This window comes from Rhinolophus sinicus, chromosome 17, assembly GCF_057876585.1.
Source record: "Rhinolophus sinicus isolate RSI-liver-muscle chromosome 17, RSI-T2T, whole genome shotgun sequence".
NCBI lineage: Eukaryota > Metazoa > Chordata > Mammalia > Chiroptera > Rhinolophidae > Rhinolophus > Rhinolophus sinicus.
Genome location: NC_142517.1, coordinates 201,915,598 through 201,939,928, shown reverse-complemented (window position 1 = coordinate 201,939,928; position 24,331 = coordinate 201,915,598). Strand labels below are relative to the sequence as shown.

Below are 24,331 nucleotides of genomic sequence, written 5' to 3'. Positions count from 1 at the left end.
CTTCCTGCTTTGTGCTCCAATAAGGAATGCATAGTCTGGGCCAGCTGGAAGATGACCACGAGGCTGGGTGGGGCATTTGTAGCCTGTCCCTCAGTGCAGGGCTTTTGTGTCTTTGTTGGCTGAAGGGTCAGAGTAGGCGAACCGGAGTGAGGGGGCTACTTTCTATCCTGAAAATTCAGTTCCCTTCTGTCATGAAATGTGAGGCTTCCTCCTGTTCTCCTTTCTGTTGTTGAATAGAAAACAGGATGAAAATGCTTTGCCTAAAGGGTAAACATGATCATCCTGATCTGTCCTGCATTCTTCTGCTCTAAAATGCTAGAGCCCAGAGATTTCTCCTACAAAAGGAGGTTTTCTGTTGTTCCATTACTGCTAATGCCACCTGGCAGTGAAAGGCACAATGGACTCACTTGGCGTGTGGTTGTCAGCTATGGAGCTTCCTGAGTTGAGTTTGTGAACAAAAGAGCTTCTCCATGTATTGGGCCCCCCCTAGATCCCAGGCACTGGTGTTAAGGGCTTTATTTGGATTATCTCAAGTCCTCCTCCTCCTCATCTAAGGTCGGAATACACTATTAGCATCTCCATTTTGCCAAAATGGAAGCAAAGCTCCAAAGGTCATATGCTGAGGGTCACAAATCCTGGTAATGACAAACACAGGTCTGTGGCGCAGCAAAATGGTCACACCTCCAAAGAGAAGCCAGTTGAGTCTTCTTGCTGTCATTCTGTCCACCTGCTTCTGCTCCACAGGACATTGCCATGGAGGGGGAGCAGAGTTTCCCACTCCAAAATATGCTTCCTTAGGATATTGATTTTTTAAAACAGGTTATTTTTAAGGAAAAAAGACTTAGGAAAAAAACCTTTGATCTTCCCCCTAACTGCCTAAAAGAATTTACATAGAAGACCTGCTCCAGAAGGGCAGCTGGCATCACAGACAATGATAGTTTAGTATGAAGTAGGAGTGATAGAGAGGAATGCCCATTTGATCAATGTCCTTTTTGGTCCCTGTCATGCAGGGTGTCAGGCAGGGTCTCTGCTCCCACACCCCGCACGAGAGTGCAGGATATGGTGTCATGAGGGAGACCCTGCTCACTGCACCATGTGTCCTGTGGGGTGGCCTGCGGGGTCTCTGCTCCCACTCCCCACATAAGAACTCAGGATATGGTGAGGCCAAAAAGGAACACCCACAGAGCCATAGATGGGGGAGTCATATCACTATATTCTCGCTGGCGGCTGGGTTGGAGAAACAGGAAACAGGAGCCACACAATTCTCAATCCTCACTGCGCCGCTTGCAGGTTCAGCCACCATCTTCTTGCTAGCCCCCCATTTTTTTTTCTTGCTAGCATAGCCACGGCAGTTATATTAGTGGCCAATGGCTCACTGGTTACAGCTGATGGCCATCCAATCACAGTTGATGGCCATTTACTACCTGAGCTAACACCTTTCTATGTGAGGCTGAGAGCCTGGAAACTGCTTTCTGGGGCTCTGTCCCCACAAATACACAAACAGCCGGGTGTGAGGACAGAGCCCCAGAAAGTAGCTCTTGGCCTCACATAGAAAGCTGCTGGCTCAGGTAGTAAATGGCCATCAACTGTGATTGCATGGCCATCAGCTGTGGCTAGTTGGCCGTCAGCTGTAACCAGTGAGCCATTGGCCACTAGTATAACTGCCGTGGCTACGCTAGCAAGAAAAAAAAATGGGGGGGGCTAGCAAGAAGATGGTGGCTGAGCGAGCAGGAGCGGATTGCAGAGAGGCGGATGGTGCCAGAGAGAATATAGTGATATGACTCCCCTACTTATGGCTCCGTGGGTGTTCCTTTTTGGCCTCACCGTATCCTGCATTCTTAGGTGGGGAGCAGGAGCAGAGACCCCACAGGCCGCCCCGCATGACAAATGGCGCAGCGAGCAGGGTCTCCCGCAGGACACCATATCCTGCGTTCTTGTGCGGGGAGCGGGGAGCGGGAGCAGAGACCCCGCCGGAAGCCCTGCACGACACTGGGCCACTCACTCGAGGTGAAGTACGTATTGCCTCACCTGGTTTATTTAAGTAAACTAAATATATTTTTGGAATTTGCTGTGGGCCAATTAACAATGGATTGTGGGTCGCAGTTGGTCCGCAGGCCGCAGTTTGGACACCCCTGATTTAGAAGAATGGAAGGAAAATGATTCCCCCACACACACTGTATCCATCTGTGGGGACGGAGCCCTGGAGAGTAGTTTACAGGCTCTCGGCCTCACGTGGAAAGGTGCTGGCTTGGCTGTGGCTGATTGGCCGTCGGCTGTGGCCGGTTAGCCGATTGGCCACTGGTATAACTGCTGCGGCTACGGAGGAGAGCCGAGCAGAGCCGAAGAGAGCGGAAGAGAGGAGAGGAACAGAGTCGAGGAGAGTGGAGGAGAGTCGTCGGTCAGTCGGTTGGCGGAAAGGCGGACGGCAGGTCGCGCGTCCGGTGGTCCCAGCCTCCAGTGAGACCATAGTGGTATGACTCCCCTACCTATGGCTCCGTGGGTGTTCCTTTTTGGCCTCACCATATCCTGCGTACTTGTGTGGGGAGCGGGAGCAGAGACCCCGCAGGCCGCCCCACGCACGACAAATGGCGCAGCGAGCAGGGTCTCCCGCATGACACCATCAGAGCTTATTGGGGTGATTATTCTGGCTCCTAGGCTGGATCAGGTTAGGCAGCAGGTAGGACAAAGTCCTACCAGCCTCTGACTTATCAATGACTTGATCTCCAAGACAAGGAAATGGGTTTGGTGGAACCTCCTTCCAACACCTCATTTCCAATTCCTTCCTCTTCCTCCAGACTCTTTAGTTTGCGTCTGCCTCTTTTTCAGCACTGCTTGTGATATTCACCAGAACCTATAAAACTTATTGGTAGGGGAAATGCAGGAACAACTTTTCCTATCTTCCTCTCCACCCCAAAGCCCAGACATCAGTTACTGGTCTTCTCAATCTTGTGATTAGATACAGCTGTTGAATCCTAGAAGGCACCTGAGATCATGTGTTCTAACTCCTAATTTTATAGAGAAGCAAGCTTAGATCGAGAGAGAGGGGACAAGAGTAGTCTGAAATCCTAATTAGTGTCAGAGCCCCCATCCACTGCTTGCCCCCCACTAGTCATGCTGGAATGCAGGATGTACAAGTCCCCCGCAGAGCTGCAGTGGCTTCATTTGTCAGTAGAGGAAACTGGAGATAATGGGAAACTTTAAGAATCCACATCCTATAGCTTAGCGTTTACAGAGAGCTAAACATTATCTTATCAAGTTAATCTTTTGAATGTAGCCCGGCTCCTCCTACTCCTCTTATACCGTGCTTTGCTCTCCTTTCCTTTCAAAAGCCTGAGCCTGGTGCTTTGCACCAACCCGAAAATGATATGTTGGGCTACTCCCCTGAGTCCTGGCAAAGAACATAAAGTGGAGATGTCTTCAGGTTGGCACCATTCTTTTCATCTTTCAAATTGCTTTGGAAAGCACATTTGTAAATTACTTCAAAGACTGTCATTTTCATGTTTGGAAAGTAATTCGTGATTATTGTAAGCTAGATTTAACCTAGAATGTTTAGGAAGTGGGTGGCTAATTCCTGTTACAATTCAAAGGGGGAAAAATCAACATAGAAAATAAAACAGAACAAGTACTGAACGTACAGTTGATAGCTCATTTATCCAGCCTCAGCTGAGAATATTTTTCACATAGCTAACTTTTGAAGATAACATCATGTACCCCATTCACCATAAACTTTTAAAAATTAAAAGCAGTTGTTGAAGGACATTTATTTAGAATATTTCACAGGTTTCTCTTTCTTCTGAAACTATGGCCACTGGACATGATTTGACTTTTCCTGAGCCGTCAGTGTCATTGTTGTGACCTCTCATTATTGTACTGGGCTACAACACTGCACTTTATGTCATTTATGGTGTTTTTGGCCCCCAACATGGATTAGTCCCAGATACTGTGGATATTGAGTTCTTCTTTCTATGTATCTGTTCTTTTCAGACTCTATCATCTGTGCCTTCCTTGTTGTGGGGCTTTGCACCACTAAGTTAGTCTGACCAGCCATGGACTAATGGGCTGGTGAAGAGAACCCAGCCACTCTTCCTGCCTCACCTCACCCGTGACCTTGCCCTTTCATTCTGGTGCCACGGCTCTTTCCTCGTTTGAGCTACTGTTTGCGTGCGACTGTATTAGCTTTGAGCCTTGACTTGCAGGAGTGTTACCTACCTCTTTAGGCACTTGCTTAGAATAACAATGATCATGAACATAATAGTTGTATTAATAGTAGCGGTAAAAGAATGATAAAACCTACCCCTTATGCCAATGTGTTATACATAGTGTCTTCTGTTGTAGTAACTGCAAAAGAGGTCATCTTAGTTCCATCGTACAGTTGAGGAAGAGAAGGCTAAGAGGATTCAAACTCAGGTCTCTTCAGCTCTAAAGTTCATGTTCATTGTTCTGAATCCCTTACTAGGAGCCACACTAAAATACAGTAGCCTTATTCCTGCCCCAGGCACACATCCCAAACCTGAGCTAGTGGCCGAGTCTTGATGGACTGGCTTAGTGGCCGAACCCACCACAAGGCTCTGAAGAAGTCAGACGGGTGTCATCATTCCTGTCTAACTCACGGCTGCTTCCTCCTGCTGGATCAGGGCAGCTCAGAATATATTGCTTCTGGCCAAAAGCCATTGCAATCTTAGTTCAGCAAACCCTTTAGAATCTTGCACAAGGTGGCTGTAAATGGTGAAAATATGACGGTCTCTTCTCCAAACCACTCCCTTAGGCTTCATAGATTAATGAATCAGATTCTGTGTTTATTCTGGCTCTGCAGAAGTTGTCTGTTGCTTCCCAGGTCTTGGCTGTCATCAGAATAATTGAGGTTGCAAAACGAGTGACCTCTGGGTAAATGAGGTACTATAATATGATTTCAAATTTGTTTACTCATGGAAATGGACTGGGAAGGGATTATGGAACTTGTCTCACATTACCATGGGCGCTGACCTCAAAGCACGGAGGAGGTATGCTCAGCAGGCCCATTCCTCCATTACCCAGGGAACATTGTGCGTCCCTGAACAGGGAAGAGGCAGGAAATAAAAAACAAAAGCAAAAAACCACTACCAACACCACCACTACCACCACAATAACAAAACACTTGTGGAGTGGATGGGGGAAAAGCAAGCAATGTCTAAACCCCTTCGATCTACTCTTTTCTAGTAATAATTCACTAAGAAACATGTATTGGGTATCTACCATGTGTCTGGAATTCTGCCAAGTACTGACATGGATATTAGATTCTCATGAGTATCCACCTGTTTAACAGATGCGGAAAAAAGTTGCTTAAAGTCACAAAGGTAATAAGTGTCTCAACTGGGATTTAATCTTGGTGATCAGCTTCCTCGGTCTTCCTTAACTGCTACACTATACTGCCTTCAATTAAGAATGAGAAAGATTTATTCTGACCTGGGAAGAGTTCGGTCAAACACAGAAGCTTGCGAAATGTAAGGTATGATATTAATGGAACATTTAAATTATCCATGCACTCTGCAGGAAGCTGCTGATGAGGACGCTGCCTTAAAGTGAAATGAAGGAGAATTTTCTAAGTGTACCAACAAAAGAGTGATCTGCTTTTGAGGTGCACCAGTGCCAGAAGGAGGGAAATGAAGAAAGGGGCTTGACAGCAGCACCTGGAGTTTTAAAACGAAAGAGCAGTGTGCTGGTTTCCAAAGTGAATTCATTGTACAACTCAATAAGTGTCAGCAAGTGGGAAAGATGCCTGTAAAGAGGAGGCCACTATAATTAAGTGAAAATGAAGAGAGAAGAGAGAGAAACTGAAAGGAGAGAACTCACAAATCACAGATGTGGGGAAAAGAGGTCATGGGTTACTATCAAAATAGACTAATCCCCAAGTTCTTGAGCAGCAGTAGCACCAGAAGAGGGAGAGATGCAAGTTGATAAAGGGCGTCTGGGCCTCAGGGAGAATCATTTCCCTGGGTTGTGTTTTCCATGTTTTAGCTGAGAAAGCACTGATTAACTCTCTCCTAGCCATTTAATTCAGTTTATACCTAAAGGAATTTACCCATCTGGAAGTAGCTAAGGAACAAGGTTCTCAGTAATCCCTGCCCTGGAAAATGGCCAAATCTGTGACCTGATTTTACTCAATTTGGGGTTAAACCTTGAGTTGCCTTAAATCTAGGGGAGTGTCTCCTCCTTTGGGGTCACTTTCACTTGGGAACAATTGCTGAGCCTGTGGAAAATTTACAAAGCAGACCAACAGGATTTAGACCTTGATGATGACCAATCATGATGAGGAGGAGGAGGAGGAGAGGAGTTGATTTTTATTACCTATTGGTTCATTCATTCGTTCCACAAATCATCGAGTTCCCATGTAAAGGCGATGCTACAGTTTAAATGTGCAGATGGAGGTTTCTTCCCTTTACCTCGGTCTGGGCTCTTTCCATCACATGACTGCACAGAATACTATGGGTGATAAAAGAAGGTGCAACTAAGATTGTAGGCATTTGCACTTCTCCAGCTTGATTGTCACCCCCAAGTTCTCTTGCTAGCCCGGAAAGGCAGGTGGCTAGTTCTCTGTGCAGCAGTGACGTGTCCAGGCTGTCAGCCTCCAATGGATTCATGAGCAAGTAGCCTTCCTCTCTGAGCTGGACAGCCACATCCAGGCTCACGGGGTGTCAGAGGGTGATGGCCTTCTCTTGTTGGACCTAAAGTAGCCTCTTTTCTAGGAGCATTTCGATGTTAACCTACATAAGAGCATATGTTGCACCAAGGAGTTACAGAGAGAGCCAGTCATGTTTCCATATTCCACCTCTGTGTTTGCAGCCAATTTAGATAGACGAGTCTTTTCTGCCCATGAACACACAGTAAACACGTTTATTTTTTACATTCCCTTATCATCAAGTTCATTACAGCTAAATATGTTTTAAATTCCCATCAAAATACAATTTAAATTATCACCTGAAACAGTCTGCTAAGAGGGCTAGCTGCCTTCTGAAACTATCATCCAAGGAAACATCATAAATTTTCCTATGAGGAATATACCAGCTCTCAAAGGGGATTTTCCAGGGTTGCCTCACTACATTGTGTCTCATGCCAAATATTTTTCTGGTTTAAATCCACCTTTGCAAGTCCATGTTCTTTCTAGCCTCTGGCGCATGATAATCATCAAGGGAATGAAAGTGAGGCTGCCTCTGCTAATGGCCATAATGGAGGCTTGGTCTCCTTCTGCTCAGCCGCTGGGCTCAGCTTAAACACGACACTGCCTGGGAGAAGCCTCCCCTGAGACACCTCGCCGCAGCCCTGAAATTTGGTCCTTATCACTGCAGCCTGTGGATTTCCTTCTTAACACACAAGCCGAAATTACCTTCTGATGGATTTCACTTTTCAGTGACATCTCCCCCTCTCTCTAAGAGCTTGGACTGTGTTTACTTGAGTTCACTCTATGCCCAGTACCCAGCATATAGTAGGTGCTCAATGAATAATGATAATGACACTGGCACTAATCAGAAAGCAAGCCTTTCCCTAGCACTTACTATGTGCCAGGCACAGTTCTAATTAATATTTACATATATTGATTCATTTACTCCTCACTCTGATCATGCCCATTTTCCAGTTGGAAAAACTGAGGTACAGAGAAGTTAAGTGACTTGCTCAGAGACTCACAACTAGTAAGCGGCAGAGCCAAAATTTGAATTTAGCCAAGCTTGCTTCAGAGTCTAAGCTTATAACCAATTCTGAATGTCAACTCTGTGCCAAGTAAATATGGCTACTTCATGTCTACTTGACATGGCCATCTCTGCTTTGAAGCAAGAAAGTTTTTCACTGTACATGGATTTAAGATTTCATAAGTGCTGAATGGATGAACATCATATGAAATAACATACACTGTGCAGGTGTGTATATATGCACAAATAGATATTTCATTTAATAACGCAGAATGAAATGTAGTTCCCAACACTTCTCTGGATAACTTAGTCTAACAAATGGTAGTGACATTATTTCTTCATCTATGACAATAAGTTAAAAATTTTTCTTCTAGCATTTTGCATTTGCTAAATACCTTAGAGAATAGTGAAATAAGACTCAGCTAGGAGAAGGAGGCAATGACCAGTCGCAAAGGAGAGTCTCCAAAAGTTACTGATTAGTAAGGCCATGCACATTTGATGCTTGAAGACCATCTTATTAATACTGCAGGTGAAAATAGCAGACACCTGTGAAGAATTTAGTCCTCATTTTTAAAAATATTCCCTATGTATCGACATGGATCCTAAATATGGAGGGAAAAAAGTCCTAGTCTCTTTGGGTTGATTTCTGTCTCTTCCCCCACCTGCCCCACTAAGCTTCATTTACTATGTAAAACGTCGACCTCAGAACCCAACCCCTTTCTAGCAACTTTGCTGCATGTTTGAAATTTTTCGTAAGAAAATGTTGGACTATATGTCCAAATGTTAACTGTTTTTCACCCTTTTGGTTTCTTGTCCTATTGTAATGTGGATGGAATTCCCATGAAACTAATTCTTGGAGGTCCCCTTTCCTTGACGATGGAAGTTGAAAGAGAAAGAAGCTATAAAGAGTCCCGCAGCAGCCCATCAATAATAGGGATGAGTTCCTCAGAGGCGAAGGGGGCAATCGATGAAAATAGGACTCTAATAGCTAGAAAGCATCTCATTTGTTTCCCCAAAGACTTTGGCATCTGCCAAAACATTTGACTCCAAAAGCCACCCCAGAGGATAGCCAGATATAGAGAGAGGAGACTAGAAAGGAGTTGGAGAAGGGAAGTGCATCTGCTCCCCTGAGCCATGGTCGTGGCGGGAGGGATCTGTCTTCCCACTCGGTCCCACTGAGGACTGGGGCTGGCGGGATTTTTAAGCCCCTCTAGTCAGTGCCTTGCTGCGTTTGAATTACTGAGTCAGGAGCAGACGGCCAGAACCTAAGGGGATGGTTGGAGAGTGCTCTGTCATGGGGCGTAACAGAGGGCGGGAGGGGTCGGCACTGACATACAAGGAGTCCTGAGGAGCAATATTTGAAAAGACACATTTATAATCACAGAGACCCAGTCTGTGCTGTGTCTCTAGTGGACACCATTTATATGCATATTCAATACACACAGGCCAGACAGGCTAAATTGTAGCCTCTCTTCAGTAAATGCCCTAGTTGTTTGGAGTAAAAATGGTTTAGATTAGCACCCGGGCACTCTGACAAAGGTCCAGAGGGTGTTAGGGGACTTGCCAGCACCATTAGCATTTTTTTCTTCTTTTTCCAGCAGCACTAAAATATGTTTGCTCAAAACAGAGGGAGATGAGAAACTATTGGCAGCCAGTACCTCTTAAAAGAAAAAAAAAAATTTACTACTCTGACAAACATAGCAATTAAAACGGTGTTGTGTTGTGACAGATTACCGAGCAATTAATGCCTAATTGAGCATTATGCTAGATGCTTCTGTGAAAGCGAGGTTACTGGGGCCGGAGTGGCCACATCTTGTAGCAAAACAAACCTTCTCCAAACTTCCTGCATCACTCTCCACACTGAGGAGCCCAGAAACCAAAGAAAACATTTTTTTATTTTGGCTTTCAGAGTTACACTGGAAGGATTGGCTTAACAGAAACGATCTCGACATTGCAAATCCTATTGGGGATTTCATACTTTCCTCATTTGTAAGCAAAATCCATTTTCCGTGAGATATTTTTAGTGCAAGCATCCCCTGCTGTCCGATTCTGTTACAATAGACCATTAGATCTTGAAGCCAGTCCAAGCACGTCACGTGATTTCTAAGCATCCCTGATTGCCTCCTCCTAAGTGACTAGCCTGGCAGGAGTCAGGGAGTAAGTCAAAGTCCTTCCTGAAGACATGAATACATATTGATAGGATGTGAAAATGCTTTACAGCTGTTTTTTCCAGGAGGTCAGCTTGAGTGACCTCCGTCAGCTGAGTGACCTCAGTAATAGAGATATTTTCAGCCCCACAAGCCGCCTATGAAAATATAAAAATGTATTAGGCTTCAGAACTGCATGTGTGGGAACAGAACAACCCTACTATTGAGAGAAAATCTCAGGGAACACTGGTGTCGCTCACATGAGTTTGGTTAATGTGTGCATACTTTTGATAAATCATTTTGATTCAGTGGACCCCACCTTTCAGATGAGTCAATTTCATTTCTGGAACTTAGGAGCTATGACAAGTAAAACTCCTTAGCGAGGTGTCTAGCAAATTTTCCTTCCGAAAGTGTTTACATTAAAAAAATATTTTTTTTCACTCTTTGTATGACACTCCTTGGCCTTGGAAAAATATGTCAGTGTGAAGTCAGATTTTCAGCATTTAGTTTGAAAAAGCGTGATTTATTTGAATGTCTGGATGGGAAAGATATATTTATTCAGAATTCAAACTAGAATTGAAGAGAATCATTGTAATGAACAGGAAACATGCGCTTGGAATGAACTGAGAAATACTCTCTGGGCGAAGTGCTCTAATATTTCTGAGTGTGTTCACTTTCAGTGGATCAAATCTTTCCCATCTCTGCATCCAAGCTAGTTGGCTCTGATCAGATGATCAGAGCTCAAGGAAGTGATTGGAGCGTGAGCTGGCTGCAGCTGCAATGTAGGCTGTTTTCAGGCACAAGGAGCCACTGTTTTGCAAACATAGCATCAACATAGAAGTTATTTTGTAGGCTCCAGGATGCAGCGATGGGCTGCACTGCCAGCATTGTTCTGCTACAAGCTTTTCGTTCTGTGGTCCAGAGGAGCTGTCCACACATTTGTAGCCGACGCCAGGAGGAACCATCCCACGAAATTTTGCCTCTGGAAAGTGACGATGAAATGAGCAGACCCAGAACCCTCGTCATAATGGTATGGTGTCTGTGGCAAAGCAGCCTCAGTTGATTGAACTGTTTTTATACAATGAGGTTACAAGGGCTTTGGGGTGTTCAGCTTTAGATAAAGAAGTGTGACCTAGAGACTGCTACTGTGTTTTACTGTTTGGGGGAAATCTTTCAAAACTATTTCTATCATTCAAAGAGCTGATATTCTTTCTCTTAGATTTGTAACAAAAATTTGCAGTTTATCAATCTATTAGAAATTCCCTTCTGCCTAACATTTTGTATGCAGTTAAAAACTTTTGTGCAGAAAAAAAAGAGGACATGTTGGAGTTTGTTTTAATGAGTGGATTTTATTTTATAAAAAAGAAGAGCCCCAAACAGATATTTTTATATCACACGTAACCAATCAAGTTGGGTAGATGTTGGTAGTTACATTTCTAACTTCAAGATATTTGGGGCTTTTGTTTCTGTCTCTGAAACAGAAATGCCTTTCTGAAATGCTTAACTTAGGCTCAAAATCAGAATGAAGTTTTTGAGAATTTTGTGGAATCCATGTGCTTTAATTAGAAAGTTGTTGCGTGCCACTTGTCTAATTACATTTCCGTCTGTGCTTTAATTATAAGAGACAATATTACTCCCACTTTGTGTATGTATTTGATCAGCAAGAATAAAGTAGAGGATAGAGTCTTTCCTTATTTTAGGTTCAGGGGGAGATCTGCTTAGTCACTGAAATTCCACGTTAGGATGGAGGTAGTGGGCTAAACTTTCCAAAATTGAGGAAGTGTTGAAGTCTGGGTGGTTTTAGTACAATTGACTTTTTTCACTTAGATTTCAGTGTTCATATATCAAAGTTGTCGTAAATAATGAATGGAAAATACCTGTTACTCTAAAAGTTTTTAAATGAAAGTCACTTGGCTTGGACTGTGCCTCTGAGTGACAGAATACTAAGCTATAACATTTTTTGCTAACTTCTTCAACAAATCAATAGTTGACTTTTGAAACGCAATACTGTTCTTGAACAATTGGTCTATGATTATCTCTAAAAAGAAATACTAAGTAGGAATAATTTCATAATTCATTACTCCCATAAGTTTTCACAAATGAATTTTAAAAGATCTGAGACCTTTGTTTTTAAGTTTGACTCTCATTAATAACATTAACACATTTTATAGCTATGGGTATTACTCATGCCATCTCAATCATTAAAACAGTCATTTTTTCTAATTGTACTAATTAGACTATAAAATATTGCAGCTAGAAATTTGCAAAAAGAAAAAGTCTCTCAAAGTAACTGAGAAATAAAAAATAATAATTTGCTTAGCAATACCTTATTTTTTCCCGATTTCAAAAATGTACACAATACCTTTATTGACATCCAATGAGGTGATGATAAATTTACTAATGAAGAAAACAAGGGTTCAGAGCATTGACTATGTTGTTTACATCACACAGCTGCTAAATGCCAGAGTCTCAAGTCACACTTAGATCAATGATTCCAAAAGCCAGTATATTTTCAAATCTGTTCACACTTCTAAGGAAATAATGATAAAACTGAATTTTTATGAGAAGTCTGATGGAAATCTTGGACCATTCAGAGTCATACAAAGTTATTGTGCGTCTTGAAAATTTCCTCTGGGCCACTCCAAAATTCACGTGCTCAACAACGATTTATGGCCGGTCCACTAAGAGTCAGCCACTGTTCTAGGTACTTGAACAGATACACCAAAGACTGCTGCCCTAAGTTGCAAAGTTTTACGGAGGTAATGTATCTTGCAAATTCTGTTTTTATGGAAATGCTGTATTAGGGTTGTGATGCTTAGTGCATACATTGAAGTCAATGGAATTATTTCCTGTCTTTAAGATGGTGGTTCGAGAATTTTCATGTGTTTCAAAAATCACCTACGAGTTCTTATTTATACAAATTCTTGGGTACTTGGCCCCCAAAAACTCTATAAAAGAAGGTCTGGAGTGGAGCCTGGGAATCTGTACTCTTTAGCAAGCACTCCCAGGTGACTCTGATAGAGGAGCATCTTGGATGACATTCTGAGAAACATGCCTCCAGAAACTGATAATCTAAACTCTCCAACTCTTATTCTCCTTTAACCTGATACGCTAGTTGTCTTCTCACTCTGTCTGTAAGCTTCTGAAAAAAACTGATTTTTTTTCTCACTTGCTCATCACCCATTAGTCACCAAATTGTGTGTGTGTGTGTGTGTGTGTGTGTGTGTGTGTGTGTAGGATCACAGACTCTAGAGTCAGAAACTCTAGGTTGGAATTCTGACTTCATCACTAGTCAGCTCTGTGACCTTCCACATAGTATTTAACATCTCTGTGCCTCTTTTTTCTCATCTGTGAGATGGGGTCATAGTTCTATCAACTCTGAACTGTTGGGAGAGTTTAATGAAATAAAATACATATCAAGTGTCTAGAACAGTGTCTAGATATGTCAGTAAGATATTCAATAAGGGGGATTAGGAACATCCTAACTGAAAAAGTGGCATTTGAGGAAAGACCTGAAGGAGGTGAGGGAGTGAGTCGTGCCACGCGTTCTATCGGGATATGTCTCAGGTGAAGGACCAGCCTGGGTAAGAAAGTCCCTAATATGGGAAGAAGGCTGGTGTGTGTGAGGAACAGTCAGGAGTCCAGTGTGGCCAAGTGAGTCAGGAGAAGGTGGTAGAAGGTGAGGTCATCGAGGTCATGGGGAAGATAGTATCAGGCTTGGCAGACCATCAGGAAGATTTGGTTTCTTTTCTAAGAGTGAGAAGGAGAAGGCAGGCACAGAAGTTAAGAGCATGGACCGTGGAGCCAGAACGTCAGAGTCTGAGTCCCATCTCTGCCACTCACTAGCTACATGATCTTGACAAGGGGCTTGTCCTCCACGCGCCTTCATTTCTTCATTGACAAAACGTAGACAGTGGTGGTGGTACCTACTGTGTGAGGCTACTTTGAGAATTCAGTCAGTTAATACATGCAAAGAGGTTAGACCAGTGTCTGGGGGATCGTAAGTGCTAGGTTAACTACAAACTCACTGATTTCGAGGGCCTTGAATAAGGGAGTAACAGGATATATGGCTGCAGAGGGTCAAGGGTTGAAGCAGGAAGACCATTAACCAGGAAACCATTGCGATGATCCCAGCAAAAGACCTGGATGGTCGTTGTTGAGGTCACGGGAAGTGGCTGGATTAGGATATATTTCAGAAGTAGGGCCAGTAGGCTTTGCTTACAAATTGAACATGTGAGTGAAAGAAAGAGAGGAATGAGGGATGAGTGTTCAGTATTTTGTTTTTGGTTTTGTTTTATTTGTTTCATTTTCTCGCCTGAACAACCGTTTAGAAGACTTAGTTTCCATTCCGATGGGAAAGACTGCAGGAGAAGATTCGGCAAGAAACTCTAAGTTCACATGTTAAGTTTGAGATGCCTGTTAGGTCTGTACATGAAGACATCAAATAGAAAATTGACTATACAAGTCTAAGGTCTGAGGAAAGTCTCCAGAGGAGATGTAATGCCTGGCACAACATAAATGCCAATTAAGTGATTGATGAATGAATAAATAAGTGATCTCTGTTTTCTAATTTCCTAGAACACTTACAGTGTGTAAATCTACTGGCAGTTAATCATACTTTGAGCTATTTCATATCTTTGGAACACATATTGTTTACATACATGTCCTACGAATAAAATCAGGAAAAGAGAGAAATATACTATGGGAACTACTTCAAAGGAAACCAAATGATCTCTCTTTTTACTCTATAGTAAATATTCTAACTTAATAAATCTTTATTACCAGAGGGATTTTAACGTGTTTTGCCCAGTTTCATCTTTTTGAACAGATGCATGAGGAAGAAACAACTTCCAAGCATTCTAATCCTGAATTAGTGTTCTTATTTCATTTTAGTGAGTTTGAATCTTGAATATACTAATATAAGATTCCCCTGGGAAGGGAAGCTTGTGTAATGGAGTGTGATTCTGAATGGCTTGCCATGAGTGGGTGTAATGCAGAGCTTAAAAGCACGGAGAATCTTTGATAGTTATTTTTCCTTGTGAACTGCTTTTGAACTGAATCTCAAAGCCACAGAATATGGGCAAATGAATTGAATCTTCTCCTTGGGTATAAGAATTAATTGAATGTGATCAGATGCTCAGTAATTACCAACACAAATCTTTAAGGCAAAGATTTACTAAATTCAAATCAGGTCCAGTATATTTTGTTCATATAATGTTGCATCTTTTTAGCTTTCCAAATGATACAAATTAAAAATGATAAGAAACAAAGAAAAAGGTACACAATGTAAAAATAAATGTTTAAAATTTAAAACTACCACAATGATAAAGAAAAGCAGGAAATTTGGTGTGTACGGTGGGGGATATGCAGAAACTTACACTAAAACCAATGAGTAAATTCAACTATATATAGATAAAGACAAATATAAATACACATTTAAAATACAAAGAGCATTGTATTCTTAGTAGGTGTAAGTGTTTGGGGGGAAGCCATAGCGTGAAAATTAACTAGATTTTTATTACCAAGTAGAAATACATACTTATGTGGCTAGGAAAAGCATAGACTCAACACATCAGTGCTAATAAAAAGTTCCTTAACTTTTAAAAATAATCAAGTATTAAAAGTCCTGCATATGTTTGTTTTTGTTTGCTTCTGTGTTTTCTAGAAGAGTGGATTTAAGGCTTCCCCCCAAGTATCAGGCTTCAATCAATATAATGAAATCTTGTGAACACTGAGTAATGCAATCGAGGATAGAAATGTATCTTTTAGCAAACTAAATAGGAATACAGTATTTTTGTCGTATGTCAACAAATTTCTTCTAGGTTGTTGTTTTATTCCCTCAGATTTTATTTCCATGGAGCTGATTTACTCAAAGTTTCACGTTTTTGAAATTCATTCTGCTGTAATATATTTTGTTCTTTAAGACCATGTCCAACAAATTCAATACACACCACAGGAATTTGTCACTGTTAGATGATCTAAACATCAGAAACTCAGTAGATAACTGAGGGACAACAGCAGCTTGCATTGGCCATAGGCAGCCACTGCCTGCTCTCCTGGAGCTCACAGTTTCATGGCAGAGACAGAAAGGATCAAACAAATGTAACGTTGTCATCAGCGTAAGTGCCTCCAGTAAGAGTTACATTCTACCTGAGACTGTGTCCTTTGAGCAGCTGAGCTCCTCAGTGCAGTCAGGGAAGGCTTCCTTTAAGGAAGAGGAAATGGAGCCAACCTGGAGAATGAATAGCTGCTAAGAAAAGAGAACATGCCCTACACCAGTCTATTGGGAAGTGTCGCCAAGAAGATGTGACTGTGGGTTTGACTGGAGAGCTGGACTCCAGCAATGGGAGGCTCCCCACCCCTCCCCTGTGCTTGGAGTGTTCAGTCTGCTCGCCTTCCTCATGCTAGAAACCACCCAAGGACACGGCCTTGAGGCAGCAATGTGGTGGAGAGACCATCTAGGCCAGGTCCTTCACTACACCCAGTTCAGGCCCCCTGTGTGGGTGACTGACCCAGTTCAAGATACAGCAGGAGGGTGTGTTAAAACGAGTTGTGATCATCCAAGACAAGTCTCCTGAGTAAGTTCCCTTGCTTATTACACCGGCCACCCTCCAATCTGGAGTGGTCACCTTTTTCTTTAGTCTCCACCTGATCTCTATTGTATGGGGGCCCAGTCTCAAATCACATCTTGGAAACTCCCAAGGAACCTGTGACCCAACAGAGTGCTAACTTTTATTTTGTTGCTGTAGGTTAAGCACCAGAGACATGGGTCTGAATCCCTTGCAAAAGCATTTGCTTGCTGTGTGATCTCTGGATCAGTTATTTAAATTATCTGCGTTTTGGCTTTCCTGTCTGTAAAATGGGAATAGTGAGGGTAACTATTTCTGTTGGTTTCCCATTCCTGCTGTAAAATGACCACAGATTTAGCAGCTTAAAACAACACGTTTATTATCTTACAGTTCTGGAGACCAGGTATCCCAAAGGGGTCTTATTATGCCAAAATTGGTAAATCTTCATTCCTTTCTGGAGGCTACATGGGGGAATCTGTTTTGGGTTTTTCTGTTTTGTTTTGTTTTCGTTTTTGTGCCTTTTCCAGCTTCTGGAGGCTGCCCACATTCCTTAGTTCTTGGCCCTATTCTGTCCTCAAAGAAAGCAGCAGCATAGTATCTTCGTATATCTCTCTGACTCTGACCCCTGACTCTTCCTCCCCTTTCACTCAAAGGACTCTTGTAATTACATTGGACCCACTTGGACAATCCAGTATACTCTCCAATATACAAGGTCAGCTGACTACAAACCTTAAATTTATCAGCAGTCTACTTCCTCCTCGCCATGCAAATAACATACTCGTAGTTCTGGGGCTTTGGATGTGGACATTTGGGGTCGGGGGGAGGGTATTATGCTGCCCACCATACTATGTCATAGGGCTATTTTAAGAATTCTGTGAGTGAATACCAGTGAAGAACCTATACTAGATCCTGGAACTTAGTAAGAACTCATTAAGTTTAGCTATTATGATTTCTTTCATTGTTTGGTTGAAACTAAGAAAAGTTTACATACTTAATATACTTCCAAGAGTTATTTTAGGAGAAAGAATTGAACTGCTACAAGGAAATTTAATTTGTGCTTCATAGAATGTGGGGAAATGGAAATTCAAGGTTAGCTTATTTACGGGAGCACTGTAACATTTATTGAATAGATTATTCACACAAATCCATGATTCATAGAACATTTGCATTTGTTTGAGACTCTTCTATGTTAGCCACCAATTGACTCTCTTCTAAAATTTAATTTTTAGTTTATTCTTTTTTTCTTTCATCATTTATAAAGGGATATTGCATCATTCCAGTTCTCCAAATCATGCCAAATTTAGAAATTATAACAAAGAAAAAATATACAAAATCTTAAAAGAATTTTTTAGAATTAAAACCATTATAATAATAAATAAAAGTAGAAAATCAAGTGAGAGAGAGAAAAGATACTTTTACATTCAGTAGAGACCACTGAAGTTATTAGAGATGAAAAATCGTCTGTATCTTATTTGTCATTTTAAAGTTATTTCAATGTTTCCTGATGGAAATAGATTTTTTATTACAGATTTATGACAGTTAAGAAGCTTAAGAATTCAAAATTGTGGAATCTAGATTATTCTAGAAGTTGTTACTCCGTAAATGGGTTGATGATGAATGAATAAATGAATGCCATATCTGATGGGTCATAAAGTTTACAAAGCAGGAGGAATCTGTGAAGTAAAAAAAATATATATGGATTCATTTGGTGAATTGTTAGCATTCCTACCATTGGTTATTCTGTGTTATCAATGGCCTTCTTTGCTCTCATGCACTTTATGAGAACAGACTGACTAGTCCTCAGAATAGCTTCAAGTTCTGCTTTATAAGTCAGAGGAAGTAAAGATGGAAATGGTGTTCACAAAATAATCGCAGTTTAGTGAGCATTTCCAGCTATTTGTCTGGTACTTTGCTAATAACTTTGCACGGTTATATTTTCTTGTTGCCACAACAACCACTGGAGGAAATCGTCTTTATTTCCATATCATTGAAGAACATATTAAAGTCTATAGAGTAGCTCTTTATAATTGAAATTCAATGTGATGCATATAATTTTAAATTTTCTAGGAGCCATATTTTTTAAAGTAAAAAGAAATACTACAGTTAGTAATACATTTTATTTAATCCAATATACCCAAACTATTGTTATTTTGGTATATAATCAATATAAAATTGTTATGTTTTAAATATATTTTTATTAAAAGTATAGCTAACATACAATATTATATTAGTTTCAGGGGTGCACCACAGTTATTCAACATTTATATACCTAAAAAAGTGATCACCATGATAAGTCCAGCAACCACCTGACACCATGCAATGCTATCACACTATAATTGACTACATTCCCCATGCTGTACACTACATCCTCATGACTTGTTTGTTTTAGTCCAAGAAATTTGCACCTCTTATTCCCCTTTACCTTTTCCACTGCTTTTAAAAGATTTTTTCAATTTCAGTTGACATTCAATATTATTTTATATTAACTTCAGGTATGCAGAATAGTGGTTAGACACTTACATAATTTAAGAAATGATCCCCTGCCTAACCTAGTAACTACCTGGCACTATACATAGTTATTACCATACTATTGACTATATTCCCTGTGCTTTACTTTACATCCCCATCACTACTTTCTAACAACCAATTTGTATTTTTTATTCCCTCCCCTCTTTTTCACCCACACTCCAACACCCCTCCCATCTGGCAACCTTCAAAATGTTTTCTGTATCTATGCATTTGTTTCTGTTTTGTTCGTTAATTTTGTTCTTTAGATTCCACATATAAGCAAAATCACATTGCATCTGTCTTTTTCTGACATACTCCACTCAGTACAATACCCTCCAGGTCCATCCATGCTGCCACGGATGGCAAGGACCTATTCCCTTCCATGGCTGAGCAATAGTCCATGGTGGATATGTACCACATCCTCTTTATCCACTCTTCTATCGATGGACATCTAGGCTGCCTCCATATCTTCACCACTGTAAACAATGCTGCAATGAACATATGGATGCACATGTCCCCTCGAAGTAGCATTTTGGGTTTCTTCAGATAAATACCCAGAAGTGGGATTACTGGGTCCTTCGTTGTCTCTTCTTATAGCCTTTGTTTTAAAGTCTATTTTGTCTGGTATAAATAGTGTGACCCCAGTTTTTTGTGTTTTTTTTTGTTTGTTTGTTTGTTTGTTTTTCATTTCCATTTTCATGAAATACCTTTTTCCACCCCTTTACTTTCTGTCTGTGTCTTTCAATCTGAAATGAGTCTCTTAGAGGCAACATATGTAAGGGTTTTGTTTTCCTATCCAGTCAGCCGTCCTATGTCTTTTGATTAGAGCATTTAAAACATCTACATTGAGAGTAATTGTTGATAGTTATGTAGATATTGCCATTTATTATTCATAAATTTTATTTTATTTTCCATCTTAAAGAAGTCCCTCTAACATTCCTTGTAGTACTGGTTTGGTGGCGATGAACTCCTTTAGCTTTTTCTTGTCTGGGAATCTCTTGATCTCTCCTTCAATTGTAAATGATAGCTTTGCTAGGTAGAGCAGTCTTGGTTGTCGGTTCTTGGTTGTTGGTCCTTGCCTTTCATCACGTTGAATATTTTGTGCCAATCCTTTCTGGCCTGCAGACTTTCTGTTGAGAAATCAGCTGACAATCTTATGGGGGCTCCCTTGTAAGTAACTAGTTGCCTTTCTCTGGCTGCTTTTAGGATTCTCTCTTTGTTTTTAAGTTCTGCCATTTTGATTATAATGTGTCTTGGTGTGGGCCTCTTTGGGTTCATGCTGTTTGGGATGCTCTGTACTTCCTGGACTTGTATGTCTATTTTCTTTGCCAGGCTAGGAAAGTTTTAGGTCATTATTTCTTCAAATACTTTTTCAATACCTTGCTCTATCTCATCTCTTTCTGGTACCCTTATGATGCAAATGTTGGTATGCTTGATGTTATCCCAGAGGCCCCTAAACTGTCCTCATTTTTTTTGGATTTTTTTTTTTTTTTTTTTTTTTTTTGCTATTCTGATTTGGGTGTTTTATTCTACCTTGCCTTCCAAATTGCCAATTCAGTCCTCTGCTTTATTTCATTTGCTGGTAATTCCTTCTAGTGCATTCTTTATTTCAGTTATTGTATTCTTCACTTCTGACTGGTACTATTTTATGGTTTCTATGTCCTTTTTTCTGCTTACTATCTCTTAGTTGAAGTTCTCACTAAGTTCCTTGCAGATCCTTATACACAGTGTTTTGAAGTCTGTATCTGGTAGGTTGCTTTACTCCATTTTGTTTAGTTCTTTTTCTGGAGTATTCTCCTGTTCTTTCATTTGGGATGCATTTCTTTGTTTCATTTTGGCTGCTTCTCTGTGTTTGTTTCTATGTATTAGGTAGGGCTGCTATATCTCCCAGTCTTGATCAGGTGGCTTTATGTCATAGGTGCCCTGTGGGGCCCTTGCAGTCTCCTTGGTTGCCTGAGCCAGCCGCTCCAAGAATGTAGCCTTGTGTGGGTTGTTGGTGCCTTCGTGTTATAGTTCAGCCTTGATTGCTATTGGCACATAAGTGGGTGGGATTGACCCTTAGGGTAATTGGCTGTAAAGTTTAGTCACATCCATAGCTTATGAGGTGCTGTGTGTGGGCCTTACCCCACTGAGTGGAATTTCCCCAGCAGGCTCTGGTGCCTGCTGAGACCACCCTTTTTATGTGCCGTTTGTGAGGCTAATTGTGTGGTTCTCTGCTGTGTTCTGAAGCCAACCTTCAAGTATTTTGGTTCTGAGGCCTCTTGGGAAGGGTTCCAGTGCAGACCCAGGTCCTAATACTTGTGATCGGCCAGGCTACCTGGTAGGATATACAAAGCAATCCATAGTTGTTTATTGCCTGTGCTGAACTTGGAGGCATGTGGGAGAGGCCATGCTGGGAACTGAGGACATCTGCCACCAGTACCAGGCCTGGGGTAGCGCCACAAAAAGCCAGGATACCCCAAGGCCTGCTGCCACCTGCCAACTCCCTTAAGGTTCAGCCACTGATAGAACCTTGTGAAATACATGAGTTGGGTGAGGCAGGGTCTCAGGGAGTCACCAGAGTGGGAAGAGTTGTAGTCACCAGCTTATTGTAAATTCTGGTTTGGTGCCAGTGCTGAGCCTGGAACTACTCAGCAAAAGTCTCAGAGCACACTGAGGCCAGTTGCCACCAGCCTGGGGCCCGCAGTCTCTGATAGTTTTCCAAGAAAGAGAGAAATGCCAGCAAGGCTGGCTGCTCATGAGAAAGTGTCTCCAGCATTGGGGGAGTTGTGTAGGGCAGGTTCCCAGTGAGTCAGTGGAGCTCACCCAATCAATCAGATTCAGATTTGGCCGTAAGCGTAGGGGGCAGGTTCAACACAGGAAAGATGGCACCCACCTGCCAGCTGCACAGGAAGAGGCCTCCTCACAGGGAAAATAGTGAGTGTCCTCCAGCCCTTGCCTCGATGCCACACACCTCAGTCTGCCCCCTGTATGCCTCCAACATCTCCCAAGTCACTGTTCCTCCACCAGAACCCACGGTGAGTGCCTGTGAGTGAGCGAGCCTGTGTGCAGGCCATTTAAGAGAACTTCTGGGTTTCTTGCAGTCTATTGTCCTACCCAGATGGTCAGAATCCCCACTGTTTTTCAATCCAGATGTTGTGGGGGCTCCTCTTCCCGGCACCAGTACTTCGGGCTGGGGAGGCCAGTGTGGGGCTGGTATCCCTTGCTCCTCCAGGGGCACCTCTGCAGCAAGATATCCCTCCCAATTTTTAATCCACCACACGGAGGTTTGGGGATGGCTCAATTCACATCTCTGCCCCTCCTACCAGTCTCGCCATGGCTTCTTTATATTTTCAGTTACAGTACTTTTATTTAGCTAGACTTGAAATGGTTCCTCAGGTTGATTGTTCTATAATTTAGTGGTAATTTTAATGTGTTCATAGGAACACAGGCACAGTGTTTATCTACTATGCTAGTTCCATGTTGGATCTCACCTATAAAATTATGAATGAGATATTTTACGTTGTTTTTTTTTTTCACACCAAGTCTTCAAATTCCAGTGTGTATACTTATAACACAATTTGGATGTTAAATATTTATCACATTATTTCAATTTACAGTTGAAAGAGTAAATTTACATATCTAAGTTGTTTCAAAAATACTTAAACATTTTCAAATAACTGGATAGATTATCAGTTTTTAAAGTTAAATCAAAATTAATTAAAATTAACTATCATTAAAAATTCAGTTCTTCAATCACACTGATGCTATTTCAACTGCTTAATGGGTAGTGGCTGCTGCATTGGACAGTACAGGTACAGCAGTTACTGAACTTGCCCAAGGTCATCCATCTGGTAAGAACTTGAGTTGGGGTTTGAACCTAGAGCCATTGCTTGTAGCAACTATGCCACACTGCCTCTCTGGAAACACCAGAGTGGTGACTGGTGCAAGGCTCTGTCAGACTTAATCAGTGTACTCTCTATTGTCTTCCCGTGGGTGTTTGTTTCTTTGATTAAAATAATAGTAAACTACAAAAAATAAGTCAATAATTTTTTTAAGCATTTAGGGAAGGGGATGAGGAAACCAGAGTACCATTAATATGAAGATATGGGGTAAATTAAAAATGTGTTTATTTTTCCTGTCCCTAGAAAATTCTTCTAAATTAGATAAATGTCATCCTATCAATTTGGCAAACGAATTTTAAAAATACAAAAACTAAAACTGAAGATGCCACTTAGGATTGAGGTGACCCTTGTGAAACCTATAACTGCTACCCTACCCTCTACCCACCTCCTCACCTGTTCTGCAGCTTGCCACGCCCACCTTTCTCAGTGCATCCTCCTGCCCTCCTGTCTGTTAACTCAGGTCTGGGATCTCTTGCAGTGGCATTCTTCTGCTCCATGTCCAGCATTGTAAGCAATTTGGTATTATACTTTTCTTAAAAATTTACCGCTTTCCATGTTGACTACATAGAATAATAAAATATTAGGCATTCGGGATCGGAGAATCCAGTAGCCTCACTTGAAAGGTGAAACTCAGGTCAAAGAGGTAAATTGTCCTATCTGTAGCTTTCACAAAAGTTGGTGGCAGAACAAGGATATTTGCCTGGGTCTCAAAATGGTGAGACCCACACTCTTTTAACTACATACTGTTCTCTCCTCATAATCCAGATATAATGTATGTGCAGAATTTGAGATGAAACCACATAGATGCTAATTACAAAATAAAAATAACATCAGTAGCGTTGCAAGTCTTATCCAACTTTTGATTATTTTAGAGGGATAAATCTATGTAGGGCTGAAAGCCAATTCCATCATTTTGTAAATAAGGAACTTTTGCCCATATCAGTCTCTTGACTTTTCCTTAAGGATTAAATACAAAGAGAATGAGTTCCAGTTAATCTGTAGAGTGAACCAGTAAGAAGACCAGAAGCTACAGAGATATAGAACACAACTGTGGGCATCCCAGGGTCCCTCGGCAGAGAGAGCAAAGCAAAAAGAGAAGCAAATCACTTTCTTGTAATATCTTCAGATTAAAGAGTTTAGAGAGTTCTACTTTGGGGACAGACATCTATCTCTGTTACCTTGCACAGCTCTGAATCCCAAAATGCTGTACAGTAACCAAAACAATTGTGTAATGACAAAGCATGGGTCTTGATGTCAGACATGTGCCATTGGAAAAATATGGGACTATGAAAGAGTTCCTTGCAGTCTTTAAACCTCAGTGTCCAGATTTGCAGAATTGGAATGATTGCTCACTGGGCTGTTGATAATCTAAGGGAATACTGAGCAAAAGCACTGAGCATAATGCCTAGTTCACTAAGAGAATGTGCCTCTTTTTCATCTATAAAATGAGGGAAGTACCTACTGCCCCCCTGAGTCATAGAAATTGAAGTAATGACTTCTGTAAATGAAAACATACTCTGTTTATTATTTTGTGTTAAGCCTAAAGAGAAATTTTGGTATGC

At 41.4% G+C, this 24,331-nt stretch overlaps 1 protein-coding gene across 8 annotated transcripts in view; it reads left to right on the top strand.

Annotated features, from left to right (window-relative positions):
- The window catches only part of DOCK10 (dedicator of cytokinesis 10), a 236,420-nt gene that overhangs the window by 47,667 nt on the left and 164,422 nt on the right, over positions 1 to 24,331 (top strand). For 4 of the 8 annotated variants that reach the window (XM_074314110.2, XM_074314111.2, XM_019736636.3 and 1 more), the window contains exon 1: positions 10,616 to 10,838. The exons of 3 other annotated variants lie outside the window; for them this stretch is intronic. In XM_074314110.2, coding sequence (XP_074170211.2) covers positions 10,677 to 10,838 — 162 coding nt within the window. In that variant the 5' untranslated portion in view covers positions 10,616 to 10,676. Of the gene's footprint in view, positions 1 to 10,615; positions 10,839 to 24,331 lie in introns of those variants that run through there. One more of the 8 variants, XM_019736627.3, reaches the window with a different exon arrangement.